At 40.4% G+C, this 24,578-nt stretch overlaps 1 protein-coding gene across 1 annotated transcript; it reads left to right on the forward strand.

Annotated features, from left to right (window-relative positions):
* Positions 1-15,969: 15,969 nt before the first annotated feature.
* On the forward strand, positions 15,970-24,155 carry cd59a (CD59 molecule (CD59 blood group) a; the record flags this gene model as incomplete). Its single annotated transcript, XM_080754920.1, has 4 exons — positions 15,970-16,024; positions 17,827-17,928; positions 20,084-20,157; positions 24,033-24,155. The coding sequence occupies 4 exons, from the start codon at positions 15,970-15,972 to the stop codon at positions 24,153-24,155; spliced, it is 354 nt and encodes a 117-aa protein (XP_080611046.1).
* Positions 24,156-24,578: the final 423 nt, after the last annotated feature.

Below are 24,578 nucleotides of genomic sequence, written 5' to 3' on the forward strand. Positions count from 1 at the left end.
TGCCGGGTGAAAATGTTGTATGTCCAAAACTGTTCGTTTTGCATTTATCATTTTAAAAATGATTTAAACTAGTGAAAACAGACGATCTACAAGCACACAACGCCTCGCATCGCAAGGCATCGTGTGCTTGTAGATCGGCTGTTTTCACTACTTTTGTGCGACGGCCTTGCACGATGAAGCAGGGACTTCCTTTGCAAAAGAACGTACACATTTGGAGATACGAGGTTTCCACCCGACAACGACGACATACTAGTGTTGTTGCTGCTCTTATACCACCATTATTACTGGGGTTGGTGGGGGCCAGACAGTAGCCTATCGGGGAACCCTGCTATAGAGCACTGGGAGATGGTGGAATAGTTGTCTGGCTACGCGAGACTAGCAACTCAGTGACTGATGCTCCATCGTCACTTCTTTGTTCTTTCCAACCCCAGACTTTGTATTTCTTCTCACTGATTGGACGCACAGCGACTCTTACTCCGCCTCCTCCACCTCACCAACACAACTGCCGTCGTTTTGATTTGCCGTTTTGATTTTCATTGAAAATATATATATTTTGGGGAATTTGCATTAATGCTAAGTAACAACCTAGACACGGTATGCTTCCATAATTATTTTTTACTGTAGGACTAATTTACGTGATTACAAAGACAACGGGAGGGAGGGGGGAGGGGTTCTGACATTTGCTTTCGGCGGCTCAGCGAAAATATTTGAAAATTGTGTGAGTCTGCAATTTGTCTGGTGAGGCCTGTTGTCACCAGACTCCACAAAAGGATATACAGTTTGTTTATATATATATATATATATATATATATAATATATATATATATATATATATATATATATATATATATAATATCAGGGCTGGGATGCGATTAAAAAGTTTAATCTAATTAATTACAGGCTCTGTGATTAATTAATCGCAATTAATCGCCTTTTAATCGTACATCGATATTTGACCTGAGAAGCGTTTTTTTCTTTTCAAGTGAAACACATTTTGTTCTACGAGTGAATCAACGATTGAGTTTTTTAAATCTAAATTTTGCATCCACTGGGCCAAGCAAAGCGCTCTGATCGGCTACTCCTCCCTTTGCGTTTGTTGTCTCTTCTTGGTTGGTGCATCGCTATGATCGGTATGGCCGAAACTGAAGGTTCTGTGGTGTAAAAACTAAGTGCGATTAAAATGCGTCTTTTTAATCACGTTAATTTTCTGTAATTAATTAACTCATTGATTGCCAAGGCCCGAGTTTCCCGAGTTATTACAGTACTCCCAGGCTGCCACAGCCCGAGTTTCCCGAGTTGGCAGCCATTTTGAAAAAAAAAAAAAAAGTTTTTTTTTTTTTTTTTTTTTTCAAACATTTTTTTTATTAAAAAATTTCCAAAAATGCCTAAAATGTATTAGGCATGATCGCAATCGCGAAATTGCATGTTTAGCCCCATAACAAACACATCTTTCAAAATGGCAAAATGTTTGTTTTGTCTGACTTTGAAGGCTTGTATCTCATGAATGCCTGAACGGATTTCCAAGCGGATTTTTTTTTGAAAGCTGTTAAAAAGTACTACACATATGGTGCATATATGGTGCATGGGCGTGCACGATCCATGCACTAACGTGCACTAAAAATGTATCCGTGCACTAGAAATTTAGGAACGTGGCAGTGTTTGTTTTGTCTGACTTTGAAGGCTTCTATCTCATGAATGCCTGAACGGATTTCCAAGCGGATTTTTTTGTTTGAAAGCTGTTAAAAAGTACTACACATATGGTGCATATATGGTGCATGGGCGTGCACGATCCGTGCACAAAAAAATTATCCGTGCACTAGAAATTTAGGAACGTGGCATCCTGGTACTTGGCGGCCATCTTGAAAAGGGCATTCAATGAGTTAATCGCAATTAATCAGTTAAAGTCCCAGCCTTAATATATTTGTATTTAACATCATTCATGTTGCTCTCAGTTCACTCATTGCCAATCCCCGTCTCTTGTAGATCTGCGCCAAACATAGCAGATCTACAAACGCTACGCCAAGGGTCTTCAACAGGGAGTCCGGGACCCCTAGGGGGTCCTCAGAGTCACTACAGGGGGTCCTCCAAATCGTTGTGTGATAGAAAACTTTTTTCTCCTTTTTTTTTATATTAACGACTTGAACCCTAGCTTCCATATTCTGAGAACTTTAGCCAACAATAGCAGATCTACAAGCTCACAACGCCTTGAGGCGTTGTGAGCTTGTAGTTTGGCTATTTTCGCCAGTGAAAGGTTCAAGTGGTTAAATATCTGAAAACACAAATTGACATGAATCCAACAAACTGATAATTGTGCTGAAACCATGGAATCTATGAACAGGTTGTGGGGGTCCCTGATTCATGTCTCTCTCAACTCAGGGGTCCCTGGCCTGAAAACGTTGAAGACCCCTGGTCTAGACGATGACAACCAACCATGTTTGAAACATGAGTCAGATGAGTGACGACTTTCATTTTCTTTTTTTTTCTTTTTTATGTTTATGGTCAATATTCTTTTTTAAACGCATCTGAAAAGAAATGCAGGAAATAAACTAGGTTTGATTTTATAATAAATGATGAGACGTCGCAGCTGATCGTCAGACGGGGGATTTTTTAATTTTTTTTTGCAAAAGAGGAAGAAATGATTGTTTTTATAGTGTTTTGCCGTCCGTTTCATTTTTGTTTTGTGTGAAAAATAATAATAAAAAAAAGACTTCTGGTTGCCATGGCGTTTATTCTGCAGTCTCCGCTTAAAACGTCAAATTCCACTTTAACTCTTTTACTGCCTCAGACGTTCCCGTTCGCCCCATTTTTGACGGCGGTGCGATGCCAACACGGCTCGTTCTTTGTACCTCGTCTGATGAGGGGTCGCGCCGCCGTGTACAGTAAAAACATCTCCCGTAACGCTGCTCTCAAAAATCCACCGCCCGTTAACACTAATGGAGTCCCAAATCACTTCCTGGCTTTTTTTCTGTGGATCTGTTGCTCTGATGCGATTCTGTGCTCTGAATGGATGGCAAGCTGAGCGGCCCAATTCACATTAATTCTTGCATAAGGCTGCCCTCTGCTGCCAGTATGGCCAAAGTACACATTTGACGGTCCATTATACAATGAATTTGTTTAGAAAGAACCAATAGATCATTTTCTATAACATGGCAAAGGAAAGCTGCTTTCTGCTGGCACCAGACCCAATAAATAAATAATAACATCTGGCAGTAAAACTGTTAATTGTTGACAGTGTTGTCTCTACAGGCCACAGACAGACTGTACAAGCCGATGTTTATAAATGATTAATTTATAACTTTGGAGACGGTCATTTTGGTTCCCCCCCCCCCCCCCCCCTTTAGATTTGTAGAATATTTTATGAAAGGCCGGAGTTGTCGTTTCCTGTCTTTGAACGAACCAATGGGGACACATCACTTTCCACGCTTTGTTTTGATTGGTCTTCTTTCCACACAGGGTGTTTGTGTTAATAGTATCTGGTTTGTGATTGGTTGGATTTGTTTTGGGCTAAAATAAACCAGCACTGTTCACTGGTTTTCTGTCTCAATGTCTGGTTTAAAAGTTTAAAGACCCAATGAAATGACTATTTTGGGTATTTTATTTTGAAGTTTCAGTTTGAAAAGAAAGCCTGTGTGCTTCTGAACCAATCCGAGGGGACCAGCCCTTCAGGCGATGGGATTTAAAATCTGAGTAATGGGAGCCAGCAATGGGAAACAAACAGGTGAATGTAATCAAAGGTTCATTTATATGCAAGTGGACCTGTCTTTGTCATCACTTTTTGAATTTCTGTTCACAGGAAGTAATTAAGAATGGCCTATTTAGGGACCTTTGATATAAATATACACAAAAATTGTTTATTTTCAATTTTCTTTGGCATCTAGTGTTAGGTATGGCCATATTATCACTACAGATATGCTCTAAAAGTGTGAAAAACATGTTTTTGATTTCACCGTCTTTAAAATTATTCTACTTTTATTGTGAAATGTCCTCGTAGAAGATCAGACAGATCGCAGACATCCCAAGTCTCCTGGAAATCAGCGTCTCCTCCCGGACACCCGCGACGGGCACTGAACCTCCCGGAAATCCCGTCCGCTCACGCAAATGTCTCTGCTGGATCCGGTCTAGACCGGAACAGCAACCCGCGATGTGTTCTCCTTCGTCGTCGAACTGTCAATCTGGCAAATGAATTCATTCCGATTCGCTGTGGGAGATGTGGGCGTCTAAAAGTGACCAACCACTGGTCTCAGATGCAGAGACTGGATTCTCTGACAGACTCACGCGCGAAGGAAGAAGGATATTATCTGCTCGTAAAAGTAAACAGGTTTTGTGAGCTCTTTCTTAATATTAATTCTTTTTCGCTGGACAAGCTGCGTCAGCCTGTGCGACTCACGGCAGCCTGTGTCTCACTGAAAGTGACAGAACTCTCTCCCAAATAGGTAAGAAATACATCATGCTATAAATTAACCCGATTATATTAAGCATAAAATGGTTCCGCCGCCGTGCAGAATCGTTTTTAACAGTTTTAACCACTTTTAACCGCAGACAAATGAGTAAAATCCAGAGGAGAAAAAAAGCATTTTTTCTCAAATGCGCGCACGTGCATTTGAGACCTCCTGGAAATGCTTATCTCCAACTTGGGATGTCTGTGATCGTGACTTTTTAGTTTTTTAAGTTCTGTTTATTGTGTTGATGTTTTAATTTAAATACTCACTGGTCATGTAGGCTTGAACTGAAGCAGGGTAGCAACATATCTCAACATAGTTAAGGAAATGTAAGTAAGAAACGGGATAAGTAAATATTAAAACAGGTCAATTTAAAAAGGTATCGACAATAAACAAAGTCAAAACGACCGCAAAAGCAAACACCCAGACAGAACATCTCCAATAAGTATAAGTATATAAGTATTACTATTCAAAACGGTCTATAAAAGCCACGGTCTATAAAAGCCATCTGGGGACCTCCCACAATAACTGGGGGGTCGTGTGTGATGTGATGACGTCATCAAACGATAAAGTCGACTTCAACTCAACTTTTTACTGAGTCGAGTCGACTTGCAAAAATCACAAGTTGTTAATGTCCTAACGCACAACATTTATTTGCTGTCAAAATCAACTGATTTAGGCCAGCGGTTCTCAACCTGTGGGTCAGGGGGGGGTCCCCAAATTATTTTGGGGGGTCCCCAGATGATTAACTTAATGAAAATAGCAGATCTACATGCTCACAACACCTTGAGTTGCGAGGCACTGTGAGCATGTAGATCTGCTATTTTCACAATAGAACCGTCTTATACAAAATGTAATGCCTCAACTCTTAGTGTTCGTCAGGGTGGGTGGGGGTGGGGGTCCCCAGTTAAAATATGATTATTTGGGGGTCGCGGCCTGAAAAGGTTGAGAACCACTGATTTAGGCCAGGGGACTTCAACAGGGGGTCCGGGATCCCTAGGGGGTCCTCAGAGTTACTACAGGGGGTCCTCCAAATCTTTGTGTGATAGAAACTTTTTTCTCCTTTTTTATATTAACCACTTGAGCCCTAGCATCCATATTCTGATAACTTTAGCCAAAGATAGCAGATATACAAGCTCACAACGCCTCACGCTGCGAGGCGTTGTGAGCTTGTATATCTGCTATTTTTGGCAAAGAGGTTCGGCGTAGAGGGGAAAAAGAGCAGACTAAGTACAGAGTGAAAGGTCAAGTTTATTAAGTATTGACGGTTCAAGTGGTTAAATATCTGAAAACACAAATTGACATGAATCCAAAATACACTGATGATTGTGCTGTCAAACAATGACACTATATGGAATCTATGAACAGGTTGTGGGGGTCCCTGCTTCATCTCTCTCTCAACTAAGGGGTCCCTGCTTCATCTCTCTCTCAACTAAGGGGTCCCTGCTTCATCTCTCTCTCAACTAAGGGGTCCCTGCTTCATCTCTCTCTCAACTAAGGGGTCCCTGCTTCATCTCTCTCTCAACTAAGGGGTCCCTGCTTCATCTCTCTCTCTCTCTCAACTAAGGGGTCCCTGCTTCATCTCTCTCAACTAAGGGGTCCCTGCTTCATCTCTCTCTCAACTAAGGGGTCCCTGCTTCATCTCTCTCTCAACTAAGGGGTCCTTGGGCTGAAAACGTTGAAGACCCCTGATTTAGGCACAAACTGACAGACACACTCTCACAAACTGACAGACAGCCATGTCTTTGTGAGTGGGGTCACATGGGGACACCCAGTGACAGAGTGAAAGTGTGACAGTGACAGAGTGACGGACAGACAGAGTGACAGTGACACAGTGACGTGGTGGTGTTCTGTTCAGAGATCTCCGCTGATCTCTTTTGTTTGACGGGACAGAAGCTCTTTGTTGTTCCTCCCCTCCTCCGTTCCCCTCTCCTCTCCTCATCCAAGGTCATCCGCGGACACTAGGACCCGATGACATCTGGTGGCCTGACGTGGCCTCTATAGTGACCCCTCTAATGATGTCCCCACTAGTAACCACTAGTGACCACTAGTGACCACTAGTGACCACTCCACTCAAGACCACTAGTACAGCTCCTTCTTTTCTTATTTAACACTGTCACTGTGTCTTAAACGTCATTGTCTCCACCAGCCGAAGGCATGGGGGAGAGTATGTTTTCCCCTTCGTCCGTCCGTGTGTCCGTGCGTGCGTGCGTCCGTGCATCTGTGCGTCCTCGCAGTTTGTGTGCACCTAATCTCAGTTGCCGTTGGCCCGGTCGCTGCCAAAGTGAGCACACACATTCCCTGGATGCCAATCTAGAACCTCTGCCCTAAATTTTTCAAATGGGCCTTTTCTAGCGCCACCTAGTGGCCAATGTTCGCAAAACACATTTCTGTGCACTACAAAAATCCTACAAATCGGTAGACAGTATCTCGACAGTCATGTGATTGACACAGATCTGTCCGATTTTGCATATTCCATCCTGATTGGCTAAGATTGTCTTCCAAAGTTTGTAGGATTGAGCCGTTTTGAACAAAATGCCTCAAATCCCAAACGCAAAGTGCAATATCATGAAATCGCGCACACACGTTCCCACTAGGTCGAGGAAGAAATGCCACTTTAAATTTTTGAAATCAGCCTCATGGTGGCGCTATAAAAGGCCGATTTGTGGTTTTACCTATAACTCCACCGATCAGTTTCAAACTTTGTAAGCGCACTCCCTATAGGCCAAGGAAAAACCATTTCCCTGCATTTTTCACATCAGCCTTTTATAGCGCCACCAGGAGGCTGACTTATGTAAAACACAATTTTTCCTATTATTCCTTGAGATTTTCTCCAAAAATCATGCAAATCGGTACACAGTATCTCTATAGTCATGTGATCAAGTCCGATCCGTCTGATATTTCATTTTCCATCCTAATTGGCTAATATTGGCCAAAATTTGCAGGATTGCTCTGTTTTTGAACAAAATGCCTCAAATCATCAACGCAGCTTGCGATTAGTGTGAAATTTGCCACACATTCCCACTATGTCAAGGAACAAATGCTACCTTTTTCACATTGGCCTGTTATAGCGCCACCAGCAGGTAGACTTTAGCCAAATACATTTTTGGAACACAATGCTTCAAATCATGCATGCAGTGTCCGATTGCCATGAAAGGTCTAAGGTGAAGAACATATGCCACCCTTTTTACACTGGCCTATTATTCACGATATTCCTGGCCATTCTATGGAGGCTGCCATTTTCCTTTTACAGAGGGCGCTGGAGCATTTTTAAACATCTTTTCACTTCCTCCCAAGTCGAAGAACAAGAGATCCCAAGGAAGTGACAGGGAATTGTCTGTTGCCAGATATTGCCAGAGACAAGCGGCCAGGTCTATGAATAATAAGCCCAATAGAATTAACTAGGTTCAGTTTTACTACTTTACATTTACATTTGAAAATAGCAGATCAGCAAGCTCACAATGTGTCACATTGTGACACATTGTGAGCTTGTATATTTGCTATTTTGAAAATATAGAGGAAAGAAAAAACTAAAATAATTTGAATATTTTTGAAACATTTTAACAACACAAATCTGTGTGGCGGTCCCTGGCACCACATATTTTCAGATGGGGGTCTGCGACTGTGGACAAATCTGTTAATCTGGGGTCCTTGATATGAAAAGATTTGGGAACCACTGGTTTAAAAAATATTAGAAAGTAAGCCCAATAAACAACGACACCAATTGCTTATTATAAGCAGACATGGCAACACCGGTTCATTCAGAGCCCAGAGCGCCTCTACTGACACTTTAATGCAAGGACACAGGAAACCAAATGATGTTTTTTATTTTCTTTCAGGATATGAACAGGAAGCCGGAGGCGGGGCCAGGAATATCGTGAATACAGTAGCACCACCAGGACACCTGGCCTGGTGGAGACCTGTGCTCTGAAGAGCACTGCTTCTAGTTGCAGTTGTACCAGTGTAATAAATAAACGTCATTGAAGGTTCAAGGTTCAAGTTCAAAATCTCATAAATCATGTTTTGGGGTGAGCATTCGGCACAACTGCCAATCAAAGTTACTGTACTGGCCAATCACAGGGCATCTTTTCCGGGACTTGGTAAAACACATAAAAGCATAACATCTGTTTAGCAGAATGTGAGGGCTTGTGTGTGACAACGATGACATGGATGTGTTTGTAATGAAGACTAGTACCACATTCATGAAAAATAAAAACACTTTTGACCACAACAAACAGTGTAAATGTGATAGGCTTACAGGCTCCACCAGTGGCATAGACAGAATCGAACCGGCGACTGGGCCTGAGCCCAACTGGGTGGGCCTGAAAAAAATCCATGTTTTTCGGGTCGGATCGGGTCTTCTGGTGCGATTTGGGTCGGGTTTGCATGATTAAATAATCAATTCATGCGTGGCGTCCACTAGTGATGCGCGGGTCATTCCAGCCGTGCAAAAACAGAATGGCATATTAGAGAAGAAGCCGGTAACATGACGGCATGAGATGCTTATTTTAATTGACAACACTCCTGTTAGTATAAGACTATACACACGGAGCACAACGCTAATGTATCACAGAGAGATATTGCAGACTGACCCAGTAGCCTAGTCACTGGTGCAAGACAAAATATGAAGAGAAAAGACCGAAATGTTTAATTGCACCGTCAACTTTTTATCAGAGCTCTGTAGCTCTGACACTTCTCCCTCTCCCACAACAAAAACAGCCAAGCCAGCAGAACGTAATTAACCAGTCTCACTCACCTATATTGCTGCTTTCAAACGCTGTGTATTGTTTTAAGTCCCAGGAGCATGGTTTTCATATCATGAATATGAACTTTAGATTAGTCAAAAGCTTGTGTCAGTATAATCCACGTGAATCCTGTATACATCGTGTAGGCTGCAACAACTCTATGGCAACAACTCTTGACAAGTAGCCCAACACGCTTAAGCATTTCCTGTAACGGTGGATTTCAAAATAAGACCCTGCCGTAATATGATGATATAAGCGATTGGTTTTATTTTTAAGTCTACTTACAGGAAGTAAATGGACTAAATTAGAATTACATGACACACTAGTCTAGACATGCTTGGCTGCGAGCAGGGAAGGACGCTTGGTGCACATTATATATTATACTGTATATCACTAGCATCCACATGATGATGTTATGTTATTTTAGTTGTTGTAAGGATGTGACTATCATCAAAATGACTTAATATGCTATGAAAAAATATAATATATATAATAAAAAAAAATAAAAAAAAAATATATATATATATTTTATTTTTTTTGGGTGGGCACAAAAACGAAATGGGTGGGCCTAGGCCTAGTCAGGCCCACCCATGGCTACGCCCCTGGGCTCCACTCTATGCTATGAGAGCTGCTGGGTTCTGCTGGGGAAACTGGACAACAGGGGCATTTGTGCCTAATAGACCCCAAATGAGCCTAGAAGTGATTTAGGGATTGAGATCAATCAAATGAAACAAAACAAATGATCTACATTATTAACAATTTACAATTTAGGCACACATACTGAGATTCATAGCATGACAATAGTCACACAAAAATATAGATCAGGGGTTCCCAAACTTTTTTGTCTCAGGTCACCCCATAAATATTATGTTTTAATCCGAGGCACCCCTACATTATAATTTTCACTCCCAGCACCTTATATTTATAGCATATCGTCGTTGTCGGGTGGAAACCTTGTATGTCCAAAACCGTTTGTTTTGTATTTATCATCTATAAAATGTACAAAACTAGTGAAAACAGCCGATGTAGATCGGCTGTTTTCACTAGTTTTGTGCGACAGTCTTGTATGATGAAGCAGGGCTTTGCTTTACCAAAAGACGTACACATTTGAAACTTGGAGATACAAGGTTTCTGCCCGACAGTGACGATATTCTAGTGGTTATGTTGCGAGGAAAACGTTGAGATAACAGCCATTTTGGTTAGAACTGACCTTAAATACTGTACTGTACTTCAAGTTTAAAAATGATACTACATGTTTTTCCAAATATCAAATGATCTCGCGGCACCCCTGGACTGCCGTCACGTCACCCCAGGGTGCCCCGTCACCCCAGGTAGCCCCGTCACCCCAGGGTGCCCCGTCACCCCAGGTAGCCCCGTCACCCCAGGGTGCCCCGTCACCCCAGGTAGCCCCGTCACCCCAGGTAGCCCCGTCACCCCAGGGTGCCCCGTCACCCCAGGTAGCCCCGTCACCCCAGGGTGCCCCGTCACCCCAGGTAGCCCCGTCACCCCAGGGTGCCCCGTCACCCCAGGTATCCCCGTCACCCCAGGGTGCCCCGTCACCCCAGGTAGCCCCGTCACCCCAGGTAGCCCCGTCACCCCAGGGTGCCCCGTCACCCCAGGTAGCCCCGTCACCCCAGGGTGCCCCGTCACCCCAGGTAGCCCCGTCACCCCAGGTAGCCCCGTCACCCCAGGTAGCCCCATCACCCCAGGGTGCCCCATCACCCCAGGGTGCCCCGTCACCCCAGGTAGCCCCGTCACCCCAGGTAGCCCCGTCACCCCAGGTAGCCCCATCACCCCAGGTAGCCCCGTCACCCCAGGGTGCCCCGTCACCCCAGGGTGCCCCGTCACCCCAGGGTGCCCCGTCACCCACTTTGAAAACCCCTGCGCCTCTTGAGATGTATTGGGAGTTAAGGACAACTTTGTTTTTTTACAACAAGGATTCATATTTTAGATAATGTGTTTATGTAATTAGAGAAAAGAAAATGACTAAGTACAGAGTGAAAGGTCAAGTTTATTAAGTATTGACGGTTCAAGTGGTTAAATATCTGAAAACACAAATTGACATGAATCCAAAATACACTGATGATTGTGCTCTCAAACAATGAAACTATATGAAATCTATGAACAGGTTGTGGGGTCCCTGCTTCATCTCTCTCTCTCAGCTAAGGGGTCCCTGCTTCATCTCTCTCTCAACTAAGGGGTCCCTGCTTCATCTCTCTCTCAACTAAGGGGTCCCTGCTTCATCTCTCTCTCAACTAAGGGGTCCCTGCTTCATCTCTCTCTCAGCTAAGGGGTCCCTGCTTCATCTCTCTCTCAACTAAGGGGTCCCTGCTTCATCTCTCTCACAGCTAAGGGGTCCCTGCTTCATCTCTCTCTCAGCTAAGGGGTCCCTGCTTCATCTCTCTCCCAGCTAAGGGGTCCCTGCTTCATCTCTCTCTCAACTAAGGGGGTCCTTGGCCTGAAAAGTACTGCTTTAAAGTACTGAAGATGGAAAGTGCAGTAAAAGCAAGTACTTGAACAAATGTACTTCATGTTTCTTTCCTTTGTCTGGACAGCTTTCACTGCAGGGTCTCCTCTCTTCAACTCTGAATCCCTGCACCACCCTGAGCACAGACAGCTCTTTGTGTCTCACACACACACACACACACACACACACACACACACACACACACACACACACACACACACACACACACACACACACACACACACACACACACACTGGGTGTGAGGCTCAGTGACTGGGTGGTCATCAGTCCAGTCTCACGGCGCTACAGATCACATCAACGCTGCTCTCTGTCTGGTGAGTAACGCTCTCTTTTATTTAACGCCCTTTAACTTTAACTTTAATTAACGCTCTCTTTAACCCATTTAGGCCTAGAATTATTGAATGCTTTAACCAGTGAAACATAGCAGATATACAAGCTCACAGCGCGGCACCGAGTGCCGCACTGCGAGCTTGTAGATCTGCTATTTTTGAAAAATCTATATTTTTTTTTGCAAGTCTTTGAATATATCTATTTAAAAGCGAACATTTGTAACTCAAATATTTGCTTCTGGGGGGTCCCTGGAACAACATATTTTGAGATGGGGGTCCATGGAACAACATATTTTGAGATGGGGGTCCCTGGAACAACATATTTTGAGATGGGGGTCCGTGGCCAAATACCTGCAGTTTTGACAAGAAACGGTTTGAGAACCACTGATTTAGAGGAAGGATTTAGAAGTCGGGTCAAAGATGGGGTGAAAGATATTCAAAGACTTGCACACATTTTCAAGTTTTTTCAATGCAGCGCGGCACTCGGTGCCGCGCTGTGAGCTTGTAGATCTGCTATTTTTCAATGGTTATGGCATAAAATAATGGTTAAAGTGGTTCAAATCTAACGTGACTCGGGCGCGTTCCAGGTGTTTTAGTGTTAATGCTTCTCTAAAGCTTCCCTTTCAACGACCCCCCCAAAAAAAAAGAAGAAAAAAAAAAATATATATATATATATATATATATATATATATTAAACAATACATTTTAATTGCGATTCGATACATGGTTGACGATACGATACATGGACGATATTGGTTCATTCATGGCGATACGATTCGATTCGATTCAATGATTCAAAATCGATATAGTAACTATTTTTAAAGACATTAAATTTGTGTGAAAGGTGCACTGTAAAAAATGTCCACCTTAAAATTACAGTAACTTACTGGCAGCACAGACGCCTGTAAATCACTGTTATTTTACAGTACATTATGCTGTAATTAATTTACAGTAAGAATACTGTTTTTTTCAGTTTACAGTATATGACTGTAAATTAACGGTGGGTTCATGGAAATTTAACAGCATACAGTATTTTCATCTAACGTTGACTCTACATGGTTCTCATTATGTTACCAATGGAATGATACAGAGACAACGAGCATGGTACCATGCTAAAACTTGAACAATCCCAAAGAAAGCAAACCATTGACAACAAAGGGCACTTGTTATTTTGTTAGTCAGTCAGCTTGCCTAGGCAGACACGTGGATTTGACACATTTAGCATTTTTTGCTCCCAAAAGCAAAAAAATGTGGTCCGGTCCCACATTTGCTCCCAAAGCTCCCAGGAAATGCTTTACCCAGCATGCTTTGCATGCTGTCCCTTGCATGCTGTCCCAGCATGCTTTGCACAGGTGAAAATAACAGCATAAACTGTTAATTTACTGGAAAGGGTTGACTATTTTAACAGTATTGTACTGCTAAATTACCATTTCTACTCCTGTTAGTTTAATGACAGCATACACAGTTACTTAACAGGAAAGGGACAACAATTAAACAGTATTTTACAATTTTGTGAAAAAAAAACAGTACAGATACTGTTGAAAATCCAGCCTATATTTACAGCAATTTGTTACAGTGTGTGGATAGTGCAGGTTTTTAAGGGAAACATGTATTATTATGGATATAAATAAGTAAACACTGATTATCTGCCAAATACATGGACATTGTATATTGACAAACCTGCACCTTGACATGAACCCAGAGATTACACACATTTATCAATAGACCAGTGTAGTTTTATGGAAAGGAAAAGTAATTAAACTCCTCCTTTTAATTTTTTCTTCTTTAAAATGCTAAATACAATGCACAAGTAGGTAGTATCGATACAATCGATTATTTGCGCTGCTGATTCGATTACTATACAAAATAAAACAATACGATTAGATTTTAGCTGTTTTCATTTTGATATACTTCGTTTTTTTAAGTTAAAAACGATATTTGGATACAGTTACCATATCGTTACACCCCTACCCTGAAGAGAACATTATCATTCTCAAGATTCTTCAAAGAAATAAAAAAAAAAAGGGCGGATGCTCAAGCTAGCAACAACGCGCTGTGAGCTTTAACATCTGCATTTGTTTCTTTTAAAAAGCCAAAATGGATGAAGTGGTTAAGATGATTGTGATTGTTGCTGGGGACCCCCTGGGGGGCCACAGGGGGTCCCCTGGGGGGCCACAGAGGGTCCACAGGTGGGGGGGGTCCCCCAATACCCCGGCCCCACTTTGAGAAGCATTGATCTGATTCATCAACAACATTATTAAAACCTCAGGCAGATTCACTTCAAAAGGCCTTCTAAACACTTTTATTTCTTTCTATCGTTCTGTAATATAGAAGTGGTTCTCAAACTATGGTGGCCTGTTAATTTAACTCTCAAACATGTTTGGGGTCGTTTTATCGTCTACACCAGTGTTTCTCAAACACTGGTCCTGGGGACCTTTGGTGTGCCCCTGAGAAGGGTCAAGTGTGCCCCTTGAAACTGCTTGATAAGCCAGTATTGTATTTATCATTTAAAACAGCAGATCTACAAGCACACAACGCCTCGCACCGCGAGGCGTTGTGTGCTTGTAGATCTGCTGTTTTCACTACTGTTGTGCGACAGCCTTTTATGATGAAGCAGGGCTTTGCTTTGCGAAGAAACATACAAATTTGAAACTTGGAGATACAAGGTTTCTTCCCGACAGTGACGATATTTACACCTCCGTATTATGTTGGTGTGACCATGGATTCTTGGGACATGAAAAGTGTGACCATGCAGAAAAAAGGTTGAGAAACACTGCTCTACTCTACTATACTTTTTTAAGTTGCTTGATTCAGTTTTTAGATATTTGACATTCATTTCATCAGACACTTCCTATACAAACCTGTTGTAATCCATTTTAACCATCTGGTTCTGGTGACTGATATTATCCTTCTGATACGTGAGGGGGACTTGTTTTGTTTTGTTTTGTTTTCTTTGTTTCTATTCCTTTTTTCATTTATATTTTTTAGGGGAAATGAAGAAATAAAACGTGTCCCGTCTCGTATTAGAAGGACATATCAGTCGGTAGAAACAAGGTGTTTTCAATGATTCTAAATGGTTAATTTAAATGGTCTACAGCAGGGGTTTTCAAAGTGGGTGACGGGGCACCCTGGGGTGACGGGGCACCCTGGGGTGCCGTGACGGCAGTCCAGGGGGGCCGTGAGATCATTTGATAATATTTGGAATTTATTTGGCCACAAAAATATTCAGTATAATTTTAAACTTGAAGTACAAAGTTATTTTCAGTCAGTTCTAACCAAAATGGCTGTTATCTCGACGTTGTCCCTGAAATATCGTCCAGTTCGAATCCGGGCTCCCCCTGAGTTAATGTCGAAGGGTCCTTGGGCAAGACTCTGAACCCCACATTGCTCCTGGTGAGCAGGTTGGTGCCTTGCATGGTTTCCTCCGCCAACGGTGTATGAATGTGTGTGTGAATGGGTGAATGTAATGCACAATCTATGTAAAGCGCCTTGGATAAAAGCGCTATATAAATGCACCATTTACCATTTAGATGATAAATACAAAACAAACGGTTTTGGACATACAAGGTTTCCACCCGACAACGACGATATGCTATAAATATAAGGTGCTGGGAGTGAAAATTATAATGTAGGGGTGCCTCAGATTAAAACAATATTTATGGGGTGACCTGAGATTAAAACGTTTGAAAACCCCTGATCTACAAAACAAGCCCTAACTTTAAAATGCCTTTAAATGACTACTGTTCTTGGATCAGGTTTGGTTTGGAGATCAGACATTTTTTGGGGATAATGTTTCACCCCAGAATATTAATATTAATGATTATTTATTTAATGATTCTTTCTCTCTCTCTCTCTCTCTCTCTCTCTCTCTCTCTGTGTGTGTCTCTCTCTCTCTCTCTCTCTCTCTCTCTCTCTCTCTCTCTCTCTCTCTCTCCAGTGTGTGCTCCTGTGCTGTGTTGAGGTGAAAATGAAGTGCTCCCTGGGTTTGTGCTTGCTGCTGCTCTGTGCTCTGATGGGACTGGGTACGTTTGTTTTATCAATGAAACACACCTTTATAGCATCATGAATACTACTGAATATCTTTCTTTTATGAAAAAAAAAAAGAAATATATACTGTATATATATATCTTATGAATGAGTGCACACACGGTCAGGACCAATCAGTGACGTCTCCACGGTCAGGACCTGGACCAATCAGAGACGCTCCACGGTCAGGACCTGGACCAATCAGAGACGTCTCCATTGGGACCATGACCAGTCAGATCTGGTCTAGAATATCACCTGATTTCAACCAACATAAATCCTGCCCATGAAAACGGACGTCCTGGATTAATCAGTGAGGGTCCGATGGAGGCCAGATAAATATCATAACTAGTCAGATATGTAGCTAACTAGAGATATTGTTCCTACGAAACAGTGTGGGCTCGCTTGTAAAAAGAGCCCAGCACCAAAGATAGAGGCCTTTCTCTATCTTTGCTGCTGGGGTCTCCTGTATTCAGTCTATTCAGGCTCAGGGCTCTGCCTTGTCTGAGATGGAAAATGCCAACTATTTGCGGTGGAAATATGCTTTTTTATATACGTTTTTATTTCGTTTTTATTTAGTTTTCATCAGTGAAAAAAACGCAGTCGACACACATTTTTCGTGATAGTTTTAGTCGACAAAATCAACACTGGTATTAATAGGCCCACTTGTACAGTCTGCCCACTGGGCATGCTGTATGCCCAGTGGGCATACTCTATGCCCGCTATGCCACATGCCCACCCCTCACTGTAAGGACAACAGTTTGTTCATATTATGTACTTTTACCCTAGCTTGGCGGGGCCTGACGTCATACTGATGTCATACTGACATCATACTGACGTCATACTGCGTTCACTCACTCATTCCTTCCCCAGTATAACGTCTGGCCTTCAGCCTATTGGCAGCTTGAAAAGTGGGCGGGAGTACTTGCCTTGACAGACAGACTCCTCTAACCAATCAGCGTAGCAAAACATCTCTCAGCCAGTCGGAAGAACGGCAAACAACCACGTCTTTTCGGCCGATGAACTCCGCTAGCGCATCCCCTGTGTTCCTTTTTAATTGTTGTAATTGATTCCAACTCTGAAATAACTGCACTTATTGCTTGTTTTATTGTTAGAGTGTTAACTGTTACACTTGTTGCATCGCGAGGGCAGCCATTGTTGTTTTGAAAATGCTGCAGCATGCATCTACGTCACCGTCTACACATGGACCAATCAGGGAAAGCTTTTCACTTGTTGTCAGGAAGACTACGTTTGTTGTGCGGAAGCAGTCACTGATTGGCCCCGATAGAGAATAATCAGTATACTCGCTGCCAATCCCCGGAAGGCCAGACGTTATACTGGGGAAGGAATGAGTGAGTGAACGCAGATGACGTCGGGCCCCGCCAGACTACTTTTACCCGTCTGTAAAAAGTGCCCTCTCCAGACCATGAATGCAGTTTTTACTATGGAGAAAGAAATGCAAATGCCCCCTCTTTCCATGCCATACCTGAAGGCAGCATTCAAGAGAATTGCCTTGTTCAAACTCTCCTGAACTTGAATGCAGCATCTTATGTTGAAAGAATTGCCCTCTCTGTGTAGAAATCCATGCCGTTATGCCACATCTCTGGTATTCACTTGATTTAGTGTGGTATCAAGCACCGAAAATAGCCGACCTCCACGCTCACCAGTTACAACACATCGCAGTGCGGCGCGTCGTGAGCTTGGAGGGCTGCTATTTTCGGTATTTTCACCAAAAGGCCCTTTCAGAGATGCCAGCCCCCCCCTGCCCCTCTAACACCCTCTGTACCTCCCTGTGTCCCAGGCTCCTCCATCAGGTGTTTCAGCTGTAAGGATTACACTGGAAGCTGTTCTAAACAGAAAGAATGCAGCTATGATGACGCCTGTCTCACTCTGTACCAGAGAGGTAAGACCTCTGTCTGTCTGTCTGTCTGTCTGTCTGTCTGTCTGTCTGTCTGTCTGTCTGTCTGTCTGCCTGTCTGCCTCTAGCAAGCCTCTTGGCTTAGAGGGTTAGGGTTAGCTAACCCTAACCCTCTAGCAAGCCTCAGAGGCATCCATGAGACTTCCATAGGGAATGCATTGGACGGTTCCCTTCCCCCTTCCTCCCGTAAGGGCGAGCTAGAGGCTTGTGTGTCGAATGTCTGAACGTGGCCTTGATGCATTACCTTGTGCTGTCCTATTGCTTACAGCTTATTCTAAAATGGCTAGTTCCATTCCTTGATTCTGATTGGCTGGTTGCTGTGGTATGTGAGACTATAACCCACACCTTTAATCAGTTAAACCCAGGTGTTATTTCTTTCCACAGTGTTGTGAAGCCAGACTAGAGAACTTGATTGCAAGTAACAGGTGTGTTGTTTCTGCAGCCGGGACGGGAACTACTTTGTTGCAGAGCAGACCTTATAGTGAATTATTAGTGAAATAGAACAGTTTTAATTGGTACATGTCTGTGATGTTTCATGTTGCCATATTGTAACCATTTTAGAAAAAGCAATAAGCCACGCAGGGCTTCATGTGGTTACCTGTATTTTACACCAGCTGAGAGGCCAGTGGTTACCTGTATTTTACACCAGCTGAGAGGACAGTGGTTACCTGTATTTTACACCGGCTGAGAGGCCAGTGGTTACCTGTATTTTACACCAGCTGAGAGGCCAGTGGTTACCTGTATTTTACACCGGCTGAGAGGCCAGTGGTTACCTGTATTTTACACCAGCTGAGAGGACAGTGGTTACCTGTATTTTACACCGGCTGAGAGGCCAGTGGTTACCTGTATTTTACACCAGCTGAGAGGCCAGTGGTTACCTGTATTTTACACCAGCTGAGAGGCCAGTGGTTACCTGTATTTTACACCAGCTGAGAGGCCAGTGGTTACCTGTATTTTACACCGGCCGTGGGTCTCCTAGTGTCAGAAGATATTCCTTGTCCAACTGTGACGATCCATTTGAAAGATAACAGCCTTCTGTTGATATTCAGCTATGGACTTTTTTAATATTGTTTTCATTAGATAATAAATGTGTGCTTATAATGTTTATATATATCTTCCAGGTGACGTTCTAATGTTATAATATATTATTTTGTATCTTTCAGGTCATAATGTTATAATATATTATTATCTATCTTCCAGGTCATACTATTATAATATATTGTTATGTATCTTCCAGGACCTTCATAATGTTATAATATATTATTATGTATCTTCCAGGTCATAATATTATAATATATTGTTATGTATCTTTCAGGTCATAATGTTATAATATATTGTTATGTATCTTTCAGGACCTTCATAATGTTATAATATATTATTATGTATCTTCCAGGTCATAATATTATAATATATTGTTATGTATCTTTCAGGTCATAATGTTATAATATATTGTTATGTATCTTTCAGGTCATAATGTTATAATATATTGTTATGTATCTTTCAGGACCTTCATAATGTTATAATATATTGTTATGTATCTTCCAGGACCTTCATAATGTTATAATATATTATTATGTATCTTCCAGGACCTTCATAATGTTATAATATATTATTATGTATCTTCCAGGACCTTCATAATGTTATAATATATTATTATGTATCTTCCAGGACCTTCATAATGTTATATTATATTGTTAATGTATCTTCCAGGTGGTCAGACCTTCATAATGTTATAATATATTATTATGTATCTTCCAGGTCATAATATTATAATATATTGTTATGTATCTTCCAGGTCATAATGTTATAATATATTGTTATGTATCTTCCAGGTCATAATGTTATAATATATTGTTATGTATCTTTCAGGTCCTTCATAATAGTATAATATATTGTTATGTATCTTTCAGGTCATAATGTTATAATATATTGTTATGTATCTTTCAGGACCTTCATAATATTATAATATATTGTTATGTATCTTCCAGGTCATAATGTTATAATATATTATTATGTATCTTCCAGGTCATACTATTATAATATATTGTTATGTATCTTCCAGGACCTTCATAATATTATAATATATTGTTATGTATCTTCCAGGTCATAATGTTATAATATGTTGTTATGTATCTTCCAGGAGGTCAGACGTTCCGTCAGTGTCTGAAGTATTCAGACTGTGAGTACAGTCGACTGTCTCAGATGTTTCCTCACGTAAGTCTAGTGTTTTATTCTGTGTTTTATTTCTTTATTTATTATCTGTCTCAGATGTTTCCTCACGTAAGTCTAGTGTTTTATTCTGTGTTTTATTTATTTATTTATTATCTGTCTCAGATGTTTCCTCACGTAAGTCTAGTGTTTTATTCTGTGTTTTATTTATTTATTTATTATCTGTCTCAGATGTTTCCTCACGTAAGTCTAGTGTTTTATTCTGTGTTTTATTTATTTATTTATTATCTGTCTCAGATGTTCCCTCACGTAAGTCTAGTGTTTTATTCTGTGTTTTATTTATTTATGTATTATCTGTCTCAGATGTTTCCTCACGTAAGTCTAGTGTTTTATTCTGTGTTTTATTTATTTATTTATTATCTGTCTCAGATGTTTCCTCACGTAAGTCTAGTGTTTTATTCTGTGTTTTATTTATTTATTTATTATCTGTCTCAGATGTTTCCTCACGTAAGTCTAGTGTTTTATTCTGTGTTTTATTTATTTATTTATTATCTGTCTCAGATGTTTCCTCACGTAAGTCTAGTGTTTTATTCTGTGTTTTATTTATTTATTTATTATCTGTCTCAGATGTTTCCTCACGTAAGTCTAGTGTTTTATTCTGTGTTTTATTTATTTATTTATTATCTGTCTCAGATGTTTCCTCACGTAAGTCTAGTGTTTTATTCTGTGTTTTATTTCTTTATTTATTATCTGTCTCAGATGTTTCCTCACGTAAGTCTAGTGTTTTATTCTGTGTTTTATTTCTTTATTTATTATCTGTCTCAGATGTTTCCTCACGTAAGTCTAGTGTTTTATTCTGTGTTTTATTTATTTATTTATTATCTGTCTCAGATGTTTCCTCACGTAAGTCTAGTGTTTTATTCTGTGTTTTATTTATTTATTTATTATCTGTCTCAGATGTTTCCTCACGTAAGTCTAGTGTTTTATTCTGTGTTTTATTTATTTATTTATTATCTGTCTCAGATGTTTCCTCACGTAAGTCTAGTGTTTTATTCTGTGTTTTATTTCTTTATTTATTATCTGTCTCAGATGTTTCCTCACGTAAGTCTAGTGTTTTATTCTGTGTTTTATTTCTTTATTTATTATCTGTCTCAGATGTTTCCTCACGTAAGTCTAGTGTTTTATTCTGTGTTTTATTTCTTTATTTATTATCTGTCTCAGATGTTTCCTCACGTAAGTCTAGTGTTTTATTCTGTGTTTTATTTCTTTATTTATTATCTGTCTCAGATGTTCCCTCACGTAAGTCTAGTGTTTTATTCTGTGTTTTATTTCTTTATTTATTATCTGTCTCAGATGTTCCCTCACGTAAGTCTAGTGTTTTATTCTGTGTTTTATTTCTTTATTTATTATCTGTCTCAGATGTTCCCTCACGTAAGTCTAGTGTTTTATTCTGTGTTTTATTTCTTTATTTATTATCTGTCTCAGATGTTTCCTCTCGTAAGTCTAGTGTTTTATTCTGTGTTTTATTTCTTTATTTATTATCTGTCTCAGATGTTTCCTCACGTAAGTCTAGTGTTTTATTCTGTGTTTTATTTCTTTATTTATTATCTGTCTCAGATGTTTCCTCACGTAAGTCTAGTGTTTTATTCTGTGTTTTATTTCTTTATTTATTATCTGTCTCAGATGTTTCCTCACGTAAGTCTAGTGTTTTATTCTGTGTTTTATTTCTTTATTTATTATCTGTCTCAGATGTTCCCTCACGTAAGTCTAGTGTTTTATTCTGTGTTTTATTTCTTTATTTATTATCTGTCTCAGATGTTTCCTCACGTAAGTCTAGTGTTTTATTCTGTGTTTTATTTCTTTATTTATTATCTGTCTCAGATGTTTCCTCACGTAAGTCTAGTGTTTTATTCTGTTTTATTTATTTATTTATTATCTGTCTCAGATGTTTCCTCACGTAAGTCTAGTGTTTTATTCTGTGTTTTATTTCTTTATTTATTATCTGTCTCAGATGTTTCCTCACGTAAGTCTAGTGTTTTATTCTGTGTTTTATTTCTTTATTTATTATCTGTCTCAGATGTTTCCTCACGTAAGTCTAGTGTTTTATTCTGTGTTTTATTTCTTTATTTATTATCTGTCTCAGATGTTTCCTCACGTAAGTCTAGTGTTTTATTCTGTGTTTTATTTCTTTATTTATTATCTGTCTCAGATGTTTCCTCACGTAAGTCTAGTGTTTTATTCTGTGTTTTATTTCTTTATTTATTATCTGTCTCAGATGTTTCCTCACGTAAGTCTAGTGTTTTATTCTGTGTTTTATTTCTTTATTTATTATCTGTCTCAGATGTTTCCTCACGTAAGTCTAGTGTTTTATTCTGTGTTTTATTTATTTATTTATTATCTGTCTCAGATGTTTCCTCACGTAAGTCTAGTGTTTTATTCTGTGTTTTATTTCTTTATTTATTATCTGTCTCAGATGTTTCCTCACGTAAGTCTAGTGTTTTATTCTGTGTTTTATTTCTTTATTTATTATCTGTCTCAGATGTTTCCTCACGTAAGTCTAGTGTTTTATTCTGTGTTTTATTTATTTATTTATTATCTGTCTCAGATGTTCCCTCACGTAAGTCTAGTGTTTTATTCTGTGTTTTATTTATTTATTTATTATCCCACCACGGTTTTGTAACCCTTTTTTCATCCAGTGTCAATTAATGTAATCCTGGGCTCTGCTCTCCCTCTGCCAACCTGGGCAGAGCAACGCACTGACCTCATGCTTCCTTCTATGCATGAGGAGTCCAAGACACTTCTTTTCACCTGACAGGGTGGACTTTCTCCGGTTGGATGTAGGAACACGTTATTCCAACCAGTTCCTTTCCCCTCCATCAGGCGCCCCGGCTGGCCAGGGGGAGGCAGTATAGAGACCGGGATTACTGCATGTTTTTGTGAGGGTATCAACCCTAGGAGACACGGGGAGAACATGCAAACTCCACACAGAAAGGCCCTATCGTCAACCCCACCTACTTGTGTTTTATTATTTCTATTTCATTTAATTTAGCTTCTCTATATTTAGGGTGGTCGCTACAGCTGTACAGCCTATTATTTAACATCAACTACAAACTAGAATGTTTAAAAAACCCTATTGATGAATAATTATTACCATTTAAGCCAAAATACCCCAAATAATCACATTTTAACTGGGGACCCCCCACCCTGCCCCGTTGTGAGCTTGTAGATCTGTTATTTTTCACAATTTCTATCTCTAATATTTGACAATTTGGCCAATGTTTAATTTGTCATTTTAGAGGTATTAAAAAGACCTTAAATTGTGCAGATACCTTCTATACACTTAAACTTTATGTTGGTTTGTTTACTGTTGAGAGAGAGTAAACAAAGTTAATCATCTGGGGACCCTCCAAAAATAAACCCTTCTTAGCAACACTGTTCCCATATCTCAAAGGGACGGTCATGTGTTTCTATAGCAACAGTGTTCCCATATCTCAAAGGGACGGCCATGTGTTTCTATAGCAACACTGTTCCCATATCTCAAAGGGACGGTCAAGTGTTTCTATAGCAACACTGTTCCCATATCTCAAAGGGACGGTCATGTGTTTCTATAGCAACACTGTTCCCATATCTCAAAGGGACGGCCATGTGTTTCTATAGCAACACTGTTCCCATATCTCAAAGGGACGGCCATGTGTTTCTATAGCAACACTGTTCCCATATCTCAAAGGAACCGTCATGTGTTTCTATAGCAACACTGTTCCCATATCTCAAAGGGACGGTCATGTGTTTCTATAGCAACACTGTTCCCATATCTCAAAGGGACGGTCATGTGTTTCTATAGCAACACTGTTCCCATATCTCAAAGGGACGGCCATGTGTAATATTTGAAGTATAATTTTATGTTTTTATTTTATTTTCAGGTCTCCAGTTTCACCTTCAAGTGCTGCAACTCTGACCTGTGTAACTCCGCCCCCTCCTCAGCCACCAGCTCTCTGATTGGTCTACTGGCCTCTGTGGGCGTGGTCTATTGGTGGACACAGTGAAGGAAGACATAACACACACACACACACACACACACACACACACACACACACACACACACACACACACACTAAATCCTATATAAAAACACACATTAATTACACAGTAAAGAAACTACAGTAGGCCTACATTACAACCAGTGTTTCCCATACTATGGGTGGGGACACGTTTCTGGGTCTTTTCATTATCATTATTATCATTCTAACGTTTTGTTTAATTTAATTCTTATTTTTTTGAAAGATTTCCAAAAATAAAATAAAAACAGAACTTCATGGAACTAAAAGCTTTGGGAGGCACTGGGTGCACTGCACACTTTATCCAGCAGAGGGTGCAGTCATGTCGTATACACTAATGTCTCCTAACTCAGTATGTAAAAGCAGCACAGAATACAAACAGCAAGGCATAAAGTAACTACAATATAAAGG

The sequence above is a fragment of the Nannobrachium achirus genome (genome assembly GCF_963921795.1).
Source record: "Nannobrachium achirus genome assembly, chromosome: 24".
Classification (NCBI taxonomy): Eukaryota; Metazoa; Chordata; class Actinopteri; order Myctophiformes; family Myctophidae; genus Nannobrachium; species Nannobrachium achirus.